The sequence below is a fragment of the Polyodon spathula genome, chromosome 46 (assembly GCF_017654505.1).
Source record: "Polyodon spathula isolate WHYD16114869_AA chromosome 46, ASM1765450v1, whole genome shotgun sequence".
Lineage (NCBI taxonomy): Eukaryota > Metazoa > Chordata > Actinopteri > Acipenseriformes > Polyodontidae > Polyodon > Polyodon spathula.
In genome coordinates, this window is record NC_054579.1 from 2,220,772 (window position 1) to 2,233,166 (window position 12,395).

General features: G+C 42.0%; 1 protein-coding gene across 1 annotated transcript; it reads right to left on the reverse strand.

Moving 5' to 3' along the window:
- Nucleotides 1–7,276: 7,276 nt before the first annotated feature.
- Nucleotides 7,277–11,822, reverse strand: LOC121306110 (tripartite motif-containing protein 16-like protein). Its single transcript, XM_041237822.1, has 6 exons — nt 11,719–11,822; nt 10,992–11,087; nt 10,573–10,806; nt 10,259–10,418; nt 9,410–9,475; nt 7,277–8,908 (listed from the first exon to the last, which is right to left on the reverse strand). Exons 1-6 carry the CDS (start codon nt 11,788–11,790, stop codon nt 8,373–8,375), a joined length of 1,164 nt encoding a protein of 387 aa, XP_041093756.1. The 5' UTR covers nt 11,791–11,822; the 3' UTR covers nt 7,277–8,372.
- Between the last annotated feature and the right edge of the window lie 573 nt (nt 11,823–12,395).

The following is a 12,395-nucleotide window of genomic DNA, read 5'->3' on the forward strand; positions in this document are numbered from 1 at the left end:
CCCAGGACAAGAAGACAGAGAGGAGCTCGGAGGAGGAGCTAGTGAGACTGAGGAGGGAGAACAAGGAGCTGGAGGCAATGTATATGCGGGAGAAACGGAGGAGGTTGGTTTTTTCGATTTGAAAAAAAAAAAAAATACCTGGCAGGTTTACAGTGGAGAATAAGCAGATTTGAATTCTCATTGTGTTTCTTTCGCGTCCCTCCCGAGCCTGGCCAGGATTCTGTGTGACCTTTCAAATCTGCCTGCATACATGTAGAGTCCTGCAAGGGGGTAGCTGGCAGAGTTGAAAGGTCACACTGTCGCGTGATTTGAATGGGACGAGGAAGGCTGTCTGGCAGCTGGGATTCTCCAGACAAACCAAAAAAGGCGTCAATGCATTTCAGCATTTTAAACTGAGGGATGTGTCTGTTGCTTCATGAGGCAATGTTGTACACCCTAACATGATCAAACTTGTCTTTGCAGGGAAGAGCTTGAAGAGATCCTGGGAGACCTCAAGCCCCGGGCAGTGGACCACCAGTTTGCCCCTCTGCTCACCCCCACAGCGACAATATATTGCTTTCAAAACGGTTTTCAGAATTAGTTGCCCCTCGCTGAACTGGACACAAGCTGCGTCATGTAAATAAAAACATTTTCTATTTAACCTGTACACAAAGCCCTAAACTTCAGCTCTGGAGACGGCAGGGGAATGATTGCGTAGAACCATTCCTGTACCTGTTTGTTGCTACCCTGTACTACATTTATTCACTGAGTTATATGTTTTAAAATCTTTTGAGTTTAGGATCTATTAAGTTTATAGAAATAAAGTAAATGTATTAAAACTGCAGGTACATGTCACTGAAAACCAAACTCTGGATGGTGTGACAACTGAGCTGGGTCCAGCTTATTGGTTGAAAGGGAAACGACCCTGTCTCTCTGTAAAGGTATAATAACTGTGTGCTAACCCTGTATGGCAGAACACTGCTCGGGCTTCCAAACGCTGATGTGCTGAGCTGTTCTCGTTTGCGCAAACTAATAAAGCTTTATATCTCTGAACACCTGGTGCAGTTGGCTCTTTAAAGTTGCGGACCTGAAAAGTTCTACGACAAGACGTGCTGCGCGGTTCTGTGCCTCATTCGATTGAAGAATAACTCTTCACCTACAAAGCGATGTGCTTTTTTTAATTTCAGCATTACTTTATTCCGAATCTGATGTGTACAACGACAGAAAATTTATGGAATTTTTACCTTCTATGTGAAAAAAAAATAAATACACAGACCTCTATAGATTTGAAATGTTGACCCGTGCTGCAAAATAAACCCCATCGCCTCCACAGAGCCGGAGGAGAAGCAGTGAATCGTTGACTTATCCCACATTTTGGTGTAAAATAAGTAGAAAGGATGTAAGATTTCTTCCTGTAGGATTTAGATGCAACAGCCAACCCCCAAAACTGTGAGAGCCTGCCCCAGCCAGACTTCACATGCTAATTGAATTCTCTCAGGGCTGCTGGGAGAACCTACTGGTTTCGTTTTCATAGCAAAAGATCGCACGTCAAACTAGGGAGGGAGGGAGGGAGGGAAGGAGGGAGGGATTCTGTTTACAATACAAGGAGGGAGGGAGGGAGGGTACTGTTTAGTATATGTGTGTGTGTGTGGTTTTGTTTGTCTTTATGTATTTTAGTCGGTAATGCCTTGTATGTGCTTTGGCAACACAATTCCTTCTATTGTCAATAAAGCCAATTTGAATATAGCATAAACAAGAAGACATGCATTGTTTTACTTTGGGTATGAAATGAAATACGCGCTGACCTTTATGTTGGATGGAATCGATCTCAGAATGACTGCTTTGCTCTGATTTGGGATGTTTATTTGACTTTGCTTCAACACCTGTTACACCAACCCAGGGAGCTCCATTGGATCAATTAGAATTTACAAGCAGCAAATCTAAAAGCAGGGATCCATAATATAGATAACACAGGGATATATATATATATTCACAAAAAGAAAATTGAGGAAAATGTACTCTACTAGGTAAAAACATAGATTTTTAGAGAAAAAGAAATCAAAACAGAGGGGAGACCGCATCAAAACAAGAACAACAACTCAGGTAAGACAACCATTAATTGTATTTATCTAAATGCTAGAAGTATCAGAATCCAAATTCTAGAACGTGAAGCTACTGCACTAACAGGTAACTATGATGTGATAGGTGTTACAGAAACGTGGTTGTCTGAGAGTGATGGGGACGAATATAATATTTGTGGGTATACACTGTATAGGAAAGACAGGCAGGACAGACGAGGAGGAGGGGTAGCGCTATACATAAGAAACAGTCTTGAAGCCCAGGTGTTAAACCTGGACAAAGAAAATAAAACCGAATCAATATGGGTCAGAATAACTGACAAAAATTCAAAGGGCATAATAATAGGAGCATGCTATAGACCGCCAGATTCAGACGGTGAGCACAATAATCTGTTATACAATGACATTAGAAATGTGTGTAGCAAAGGAGAAGCCATACTAATGGGGGATTTCAACTTCCCCCAAATAAAATGGGAAAACCCAGTGGGGAGCACGACGGATGAAATTGAAATGGTGGAAATGACAAATGACTGCTTCCTAACACAATTTGTCAAGGCACCCACTAGAGGGGAGGCATGCCTTGATTTAGTCTTTTCAAATAACGAAGATAGAATAACTAAAACAGAGGTCAGAGAACCACTGGCAAACTCAGACCACAACATGGTCTCATTTGAAGTGTTTTTTAAATCCCCGAAAGTAAAGACTAAGTAAAGCAAACTATGAAGGTATGAAACAGAGACTAACACGAGTAGATTGGAGTAAAATAGAGAAAACACCCACAGAAGAAGGATGGTTGTTCTTCAAAAATGTAGTACTAGAGGCGCAAAACAATTACATCCCTAAAGTAGACAAATCGAAATGTAAAACTAAATTGCCAAAATGGTTTAATAATGTTAGAAAGGCCAAGAGAGAAATAGAAATGAGGGCTTTTGAAATGATGCAGCCTCAGAATAGCACACAGCGCCAATGCTAATCACAAGAGCTGTCCAGTCTCTCCCAATACAGCACATTTATACAATCAAACACATTCTCCTGGCCCGAGTGATCATTCAAACTGGAAACAAACTGCATACTCAGTGAATTTGTATTGGAAGTGCAGTTGAGAATTGACTGGCCGCTTTGCAAAACCTAATGTTTAAGAAAAACCTTTCTTTACTTTATTTGAGAGCTGATTGGAACCAGTTCTCTGTATCACTTTCCAGTGAGCATCTCGAATGACTGTGTATATACAGAGCAGTTACTACTAGCTGAAATAATCACTGTGTCTGATAACTGCATTCTCTACACTGTCCTGTTTATTACCTGCTAGAGCGCGGTGTTCAGAAAAATGTTTTTGTGAACATATGAGGCTTCTGAGGGTCCGATTCTGTCATGATCACAGGCCCAGCAATACAAAGCTCTAGTAACTCCAGTATTAGTTTGCTCAGGATTTCCACAGACTGCTCCTCCACCCTGGTGTAGCTGCAAATGAACAGCCTGCAATCTGGAGACTGCTGTACCAGCACACTGTCTCTTTCCTTCTCATTGAGTGCTATTGCTTTACATGCAGCACTTCTCATTCCCTGACACTAGAGGGCAGTGTCTCCCACAGAATGGCAGCACTGTAACAGTATAAAGATCTGACACATGCGCATTACTGAGCTTCACAGTAACAGTGAGATCAGTCTGCTGCTCTGCCTGCAAAACACAGTCTCACTTCACCACCTCAGCAGCTTCGTAGGACACAGAGAAATCAAGAAGCATTTAGGCTTTATTGGAAACAGTTTACGGCTGGATATTGTTAAGAATACAGCAAACAAAAAACCCAGCTATCTCCCCTCTCTTTTCTTTCTATAAAATATGAACATAATGTTTGTGTTTGAAACGCCACTGATGAACACTGTTCCAAGGTTGTGGATTTCCCCAGCCCCTCTATCATAGTCGAGGGATTCCAGTGTGCAGTGATTCTGGGAGTCAGCAAAATAAACAAGCTGCTTTAAATAATGCACAGAAACGTATGCAAATGTCCAGGGCTTCACTTCCTATTTAACTCTGCTGCAGTGCAGATAGGAGCAGGAGGAGAGGTAGCCTGTCTGCTGGGTACAACACTTTCTTCTTTCAATAAGCACAATACTGCAGTACAATGGGGATTTTAACAGCTCTCTGTATACTAATGACAGCTCTATCAAGTAAGTATGTGACACTTGTGGAGATTAGCCTGCATTGATTCTGTATATTACTTGATGTTTTAGCAGTAGTTACTGTACGTTGTTTGCTTTTTTCCTCAAGGTGTCCAGTCTGATGTAGTGTTGATTGAGTCTGGAGCAGGAGTTGCAAAGCCTGGAGGGTCCCATAAACTGTCCTGTAAAGCCTCTGGATTCACAATCAGCAGCTACCCCATGGGCTGGGTTCGACAAGCTCCTGGAAAGGGTCTGGAATGGGTGTCTACTGTTTTTAGTAGCAGCACATACTATGCCTCGTCTGTCCAGGGAAGATTCACCGTCTCCAGAGACGATTCCAACAGCATGCTGTATTTACAAATGAACAGCCTGAAGACTGAAGACTCTGCCGTGTGTTACTGTGCTCGAGACTCACAGTGATGCAATCAAACCAAGCAGCCGTACAAAAACCCCTCTCTTCAGGACTGCAGCACTGATCACTCACAGCTTCTGCTTTCTTTTTCATGGTTGAGTTGTGGCAGATCAACCATGAGATTCAGACTCTTGTCTGTTAGAAAACCACTCAGTGAATTTCGAAGAAAACAAAAGTGGCAACTCCCCAGACATGCAAACAACCAGCTGAGCAGAATCCCTGTGAAGCCCCAGTTGCCCCCTTGTCTGTGATGAAACAGGAATCACTGAATAGAAAGCACACATGGGTGATGAAGATAGAGGGAAAGAATTCCAGTCTGTTCAGCCTGAAGTCCTTAAACAAACCCAGAAGGAGCTGAACCCGAGTCACATGTTCAAGTGCGGAACCGAGCCCTGGACCAGAGAGCCCGGTTGCAAACTGAGTGGAGGACGGAGGCTCGATGTGCATTGTTGACATGTCTACTGGCTTCCTCACATATTCCACAGTGCAGTCCATGTGCAACGTGTACAAATGACTTGTGCTCGAGTTTCTCTCCCTGTGCATCACTAGCAGTGGTTTGTGGTGCAGAAGGAGTGTTGAGATCATGTTTAATGTGTCGTTTCTGTGCACCCGGGTGCCCTCCCTGTGCTGCTTCTCGTCGGGGAGTTCAGTTTTGGTCTCCTCGTTGCTATAATCCACTCTCTGATCAGGAGCTCTGAAGATCAGCAAGCAAACCGTTTCCCAGTGGCAGTTCAGCTCCTAGACTCTGTTGTAAAGGGTTATGAAATCATTGCTCTGCTCTTGTACTTGCCGCCTGCACGACCTTTGCTGACACTCGGTTCTATGGGTCACCGTGTGTTCTAGAATGTGTCGTTCATGACATCATCTCAAGATTCTCAGCCTCTGTAGACGCGAGGGAATTGCTACTTAGGGGTGATTTTAATGAGGACTGTCTTTCTGCTCAATGCTTTAAAACACTTACGCTGGGCATTGGGGCTAACCCAGCTGAGAGATGTGCCAACCAAAAAGATGCAGCTCAATCTGCTTTAATTGAGCTGTGTTTCACAAATCCTCCTGATAGGAACAGCTTGTATAATTAGGCAGAATTGTGTTAAAGACACTTTGCATTGTCCCGTTATATAAAGGGAAGATTCGGCACAATCCATGATTCTGTGTTGCTGAGCGACCCTCCTTTCATACCTCTGGGGGCCTGGGTTCCAGTCCAGCTGGTCCGGAGTCAAGAAGCGACTGAAATCATTTGAAACCGAGCTCGCACTCTGAAGACAACAGAGACTCCCACAATATTGTACTGTCTCCTTTCATTCAGTTTGTAAATTTGTTATCTTTTTGGTGTTTGTCTATCCAGAGCGGACATTTCAGTTCTTCTATACTTCACCCCCTCAGCTTCTGGGAGGATTCAGGACTGTACCTGCAGTGTTCTTTGAGCAGCTTCACAATAGTATTATCCTGCTATCATTGGCTCCTTCAACTGGCAGGCAAACCTTTGAAAGATACAGTAGGCTGAATCGCTCTGTTTTATTCTTCTTGCATCAGACCCAGCAGTCACTGGACAAAGACCTGTATGAAACAGGCTGCTCTGCTGGTATTGTTGAGTTACAAAGACCTGTATGAAACAGGCTGCTCTGCTGGTATTGTTTAGTTACAAAGACCTGTATGAAACAGGCTGCTCTGCTGGTATTGTTGAGTTACAAAGACCTGTATGAAACAGGCTGCTCTGCTGGTATTGTTTAGTTACAAAGACCTGTATGAAACAGGCTGCTCTGCTGGTATTGTTTAGTTACAAAGACCTGTATGAAACAGGCTGCTCTGCTGGTATTGTTTAGTTACAAAACACCTGGTATTGTTTAGTTACAAAGACCTGTATGAAACAGGCTGCTCTGCTGGTATTGCTCTGCTGGTATTGTAGTTACAAAGACCTGTATGAAACAGGCTGCTCTGCTGGTATTGTTTAGTTACAAAGACCTGTATGAAACAGGCTGCTCTGCTGGTATTGTTTAGTTACAAAGACCTGTATGAAACAGGCTGCTCTGCTGGTATTGTTTAGTTACAAAGACCTGTATGAAACAGGCTGCTCTGCTGGTATTGTTTAGTTACAAAGACCTGTATGAAACAGGCTGCTCTGCTGGTATTGTTGAGTTACAAAGACCTGTATGAAACAGGCTGCTCTGCTGGGATTGTTTAGTTACAAAGACCTGTATGAAACAGGCTGCTCTGCTGGTATTGTTTAGTTAAAGCAACACTGTGTGCTCATTGTTATAGTAGAATATCTTTTATGTGTGTTTAACATTTTCTACAAAGCTTTTTTGTGCTCTTCACGTTTCCAGAGAGCAGCTGCTGTTGACAGTCCACTTAGTTTATGTTCATTTCAGAAGTAGATGCAGAACAAAACATTTATTGAAAATTAAAACTTTTCAAAATATTTAAAGGAAAAGTACAGGGAAAAAAGGTTTGCATTAATTTAAGCACAGAAACATAAAATAAAGGGTATCAAAATGGTGCTTGTTTACATTCATGTTTTGGTTTTAATTTAAAACGTGATTATAAAGACTGCTGACATTAAACAGTGCTTTGAATAATAATAACCAATAAAATTAACAAATAAACTCCTCACCCTCTCTAAACAACTTGATTTAACTTGATTTAAGCTACAATAAAGAGTCTTTAATAAAACAGCGCTTAGAACAGTCCTCAAGGTTGTGTGAATAGGGCCCTACATTTCCAATGGAACCACACCAAGTGAAAAGAATTGCTTTCAATCAGGCTCTGCGCAGCTGCACAGTTTGTCCTGAAGAGGGCGACAAAGGCCAGGCTTAAAACACGTTTCTGCTTTTCCACTGTGGGCAGATTGCACATGTAATGCAGTTTGATTGGGATTTACGATATCCATGGAAATGTCTTCTTTCTTGTGATGATATTTCACTCGCATTATTGTTCAAATAAGCAAACAGTTATAATATTGAAACTTTGAACTGCCTGACGAGTAGACCCGATGCATTTAATTAAATGCTCGTTAGGGTAATTATCCAACCATTTCAGAATGGGATCCTTTACAAACAAAATTCTAATAATAAGACAAGGAAAAGGCATCTTGTACCTATTGCTTGCCTGTATAAAGGTATGTATGAAGCCCCAGGGTTTACAGATTTGCCAGATGCACCTAAATCCCAAATAGTTCAGCTAGATACTATAAATATCTATAAATATTAATTTGATAGACAAAATCCAACTCGAAACAAGATCATGGTTTTCTGAGAATCTTGCCCGTCATGTTTTTCAAACCTGCACATTTGAGACCTATGTAGCCAATGGAAGTGCAATATAGGAACACATTGTGGGATTATTTAGTGAGCTACAATCAGCTTAAGAGATACTTCTCAGTACTTGCTGTGGGAATTCTAGCACTGTGCAGAGATGCCAACTAAGTCTGCCACTTGGTGCTGTGTATGTGTTTGTAATCAATAAATACTCAGGACATGTTGAACATTTGATGCTGAAACAGCTGTCCAGTTGTGAGTGTTTACAATTACAAAAACACTCCCCTGACAGATTAAACAGTAAAAATGAGGCTGCCTCGGCCCCAAGTGTAAAAACAAATAATTCACCTCGTTTCACTCTGCAGGGGGCGCCGTTTTACCCCCTAACTTTCATCCAGAGTTGTGTCAGATTGAACATTCCCTTCAGCCGAGGAGTGGAGAGGACAGACAGGGAGTTCAATACAAAGGGTTTCTTACAACACAAGACAGTCTAGTTCAGCTGGGAGATTGTTACAGTGGGATCATAATAACGAAGCCAAAACCCAGGATAGAGCGGCTCAGTGAATGTGGTTTGGAATCTGTGCAGGAGGGTCATTGTGTCAGAGACGCCATAAAAGGACAGAGTGCCGGCATTAAAGTCCAGATACACTCCTATTCTGGGGGAGCAGGGGGCAGTTATTGCAGTTTCATTGTTATTGTGCCAGGCAGAGTAACTGGAATCAGAGCAGAACAAACTCCAGGACTTGTCATTGAATCCAAGGACACAGGACTCATCCCGTCCTTTCCTGCTGATTCCTTTATATGTGACTCCTATAGAAGCCCCTCCCCTACTCCACTCAATCTCCCAGTAACAGCGAGTCCCAGACAAACCCTCTCTGCAAAGCACTTGGGCCCAGTTATGAAATCTCTCTGGGGCATCATCAGCACATCGCTGGGTCTCTCTCCTCCGTGTCACCTTTCTGTTCCCTTCAGACAGACAGAGCTGTCTATTCGCTGTGTTGGGGTCCAGTGTGAGCTGACAGGAATCTGATTGAAGAGAAGAGGACGGGTAGAGGAGAGACGGTTAGAAAAGTCAAATCACTGAGAAAATCTCCACTAGGTTTGAATGGTACAGAACCAACACAAAGACAGACTGATCAATACATATTACAGCAGGGTCTTTTTATAAAGGCTGTTTCTAAGAGAAGGCTACAGCTTGAAAACAGAAGAGGCGTTGAGGTACAAAGGGACAGAAGGGAGTAAAAGGATTATTTGTATTTTGGGTGAGTTTGTGTGAATTCATTTTGCAGCTGGCAATCAATGCACACAGTCATGATGCTAATCATTGTAAAATATGATATGCTCCCCTCCAGCAAGTATTGGGACAGGTGAATACATGCATATCCACTGGGGTGGGGCATTTGTTTATATTTTACCCAGTCAGATCTTCCTCTACCTAAATATCTTGGTATCTGTGAATAGTGTTAGCTCTTCTCACAATGGAGTGACACATCTTTCAATCAAATGTTTCAGTGAAAACAGACTTACATTTTAAAAACTCAGCTCTGTTCCTTGGCTCTGGAGCCTGCAGACTGTAAACTGCAACTTCATTCACTGGGCAGAAAAAAAGAGAGAAATAGAATTGAAACACACAACAGTCATTGTCTGCTGCATCCTCAAATCACTCCCTCCTCCCTGCATCATCAGTCCCCGTCCCTGCTCCCTCCTCCCTGTTCCCTGCTCCCTATAATAATAATAATAATAATAATAATAATAATAATAATAATAATAATAATAATAATAACTGGTGTTCCACTGATGGAGCGGTGTTTCAAACCCAGAGATATCAAAGCGCTGGGATGTGAATCTGCCCTCACAGCAGCCAACATATATAGACGTGGTTTGTTTTTGATAGCTCTTAATACAGTATTCAGCTCGGTGTGATTAGTACTCTTTAGCAGCGTACTGTAAGGTGTCTCGAAGCGGATTTTATTAATTTAGTTCTAACGTTATATTAACTGCTGAGCGGCCCTCCCTGTCCAGTGCAAACCGGCTCAATCCAAGAGAAACCCGCGTTTCCAACATCGGAACCACCTCGGAACAGCCTCTCTGCATTCCAGCTTCGGAGCGAACTGCATTTCCCATGAGGGGGTCCCCGGAACCTTTATACACCCGACACCCCAAAAATCAACCGGCCCCAGACCAAGAGGCGCTGCAATACACTCTGATTCTGACTGAAGGGAATCCACTTCTCACAAAAAGGGTCACAGAAATGTTAGCAAACACAACCGCCCTCGCAACAAACCAGGGAACACAGAAATGTTACAGCGCGTCATTTTAACACGCTTCCTAACATCTCTACCAAATATCTACCAAAGGAATCTACTTCACACCAACCTGTTGTGCTTATTTTGACTAATCCCCCCTTGCAGAAGTCCTCAATATGGTCTTTAAGTTCAGATACAGCTTTCCTCACGGCCCCAAAAGAGATGTCTGTATTGACAGTAACGCTGGGTAAGTCTCCAGCTTCAGGAGGGGCACAGAGAGACTGGGAATTCTACAACAGGAAAGTGGAGAAAAGGAGTTTTCAGTGAAACAGAATGGACTCCAAAACATTCCTGGTGAAAAGCAAGGATTCATCCAATTGGAGAGGTCTGTCTGAAAGCGTCCCAGTTATGTACTTGAGATTTTCTAACAAGCAGTGATGTTACCTGTAGAAAATGGATGTGATCCTCTGTCTCTGAAAGCTGTTTCAGCTCAGCGTTTCTCCTCCTTAGCTCAGCAATCTCATGCTCCAGTTTCTTCATGCGTCCTTCAGCCTGATTCACTGCAGCCTTCTCGTTAGCTCCAATCAGCTCAATAACCTCAGTGTGGATCTTCTCAATGGATCGGATCAGCTCAGTAAAGATCTTCTCACTTTCCTTTATTTCTATGCATGCAGATCTCTGAGTGAAAGAACACAGTAGAGGAGACAGGGTTAGAATTGATATCAAAAACACATCAGACATAGACAGCAAACTTCTGCAGATGTGTTCCAGTCCATCTGTTAATAATAATAATAATAATATAATAATAATAATAATAATAATAATAATAATAATAATAATAACCCCCTCTTGTCAATACCCACTTTCAGTGACTCCACAGCCTGTTTGAGCTCCTTCACTTCTTTCAGTCTCTCCTGGATTCTCTGTTGTATTTCTGTCTGTGTCTCTCCCAGCTGCTTCTGTGTAGAAACACAGTGACACAGTGACATTTCTGATGAGACATTGAGTGATATCCTGTCACACCCAACACAGGCCTGTCTAAGTATGCTTTTTAAACTGACAGAATCATTTTAGTTCAAATATATTTTCTATTTTCTTGTCCCCTTACCTCTTTACAATGTTTTCAATAATTCTCAGTGGTTCTCAAATATATTTTGCTCTTCAGTTCTAGTTCCACACCATAGACATCTGTAGCACAGGCTATATCAGACAGCATGTGAGTAGGGTAGTAAGATACAACACCATCTAGTGCACAGCTGCCAGCAATATAAAAGGACACTTGATCCACAGTAGCTGTCCACTAGATGGTACTGTTTCATGCTAGTAACAGTGAATGATGGCTGATCTAGCACGTGTCTCATGCTTGTTTTGTGAAGCACCCAGGTAACTGAAGCAGATTTCCCTTTAATGTATATTTAGGGCTTCTGATTTCTGGTTTTAACTGATAAACACAGATAAAACAATCCTGATACAAAACAATGAAATCAGTGTATACCCAATAAACACTGGAGATACACTGGAAATGGTTACTCAATTCACACTGACTTCACCCCTTTCCCAGTGAAAAAATACAATAAAATAACCTAAAACCTGAATAGAGTAATAAAACCCTTCCCCAGCGCAGTCGGGCAATGTCCCTCCTTCCTGACTTGTATCCATCATTGATTCATTCTGAATACTTTAAACTGAGTGGCAGCAAATTCCTGCATTTCTATTGGAGGACTGCACATGCTTGTGAGATTTAAAACGAGATTACAATTAGAAACGGAGGGTTGTTCTTGCTCGCAGGATTTAAAGCTATATTACAGTTCAATAGGGAGGATTCACACACTCGTGGAATTTAAAACAGAATTGCAAATTGTGAGGAAATGTAAAAAAATGCCTAAACACACAGAAAGCCCAGAAGAATGCGCCCGTGACCAGAAGGACTTCACTGTGGAAGAGAGCAAAGGAAAGAAGGGACTAGTAGAGCAGACAAACTCAACTGTAGATTTCAACACACAAAATCCCAAATAGATTATTACATTTCATTTTAAACTAACTTAAACATGTCTGTTTTAATCATGTAAGAATGTGTTTTAACAAACCAGATTCAGCTACTGTTTCTGCCCAGCGGTCATCTTGGATTTGAGTTACGCTCTCTACTGACTTTGAGCCTTCATAATTATAAAAATATACAACATGTCTACAAAAAGATGAACTCTTTACCAATAAAAACAATTCTTCTCAGCTAGATGGTGGTTATAAATTGAAAGATCAAATGTTTT

Bases quoted from the DNA above. Each gene is read 5' to 3' on its own strand.
- LOC121306110 (XM_041237822.1), bottom strand. From the start codon at position 11,790: ATGATGGATACAAGTCAGGAAGGAGGGACATTGCCCGACTGCGCTGGG. The intron at 11,088-11,718 runs GTTTTAGGTTAT...GTTTCTACACAG, and splicing joins GGTTTTATTACTCTATTCAG to AAGCAGCTGGGAGAGACACA. The intron at 10,419-10,572 runs GTAACATCACTG...TTCCTGTTGTAG, and splicing joins ATCACATCCATTTTCTACAG to AATTCCCAGTCTCTCTGTGC.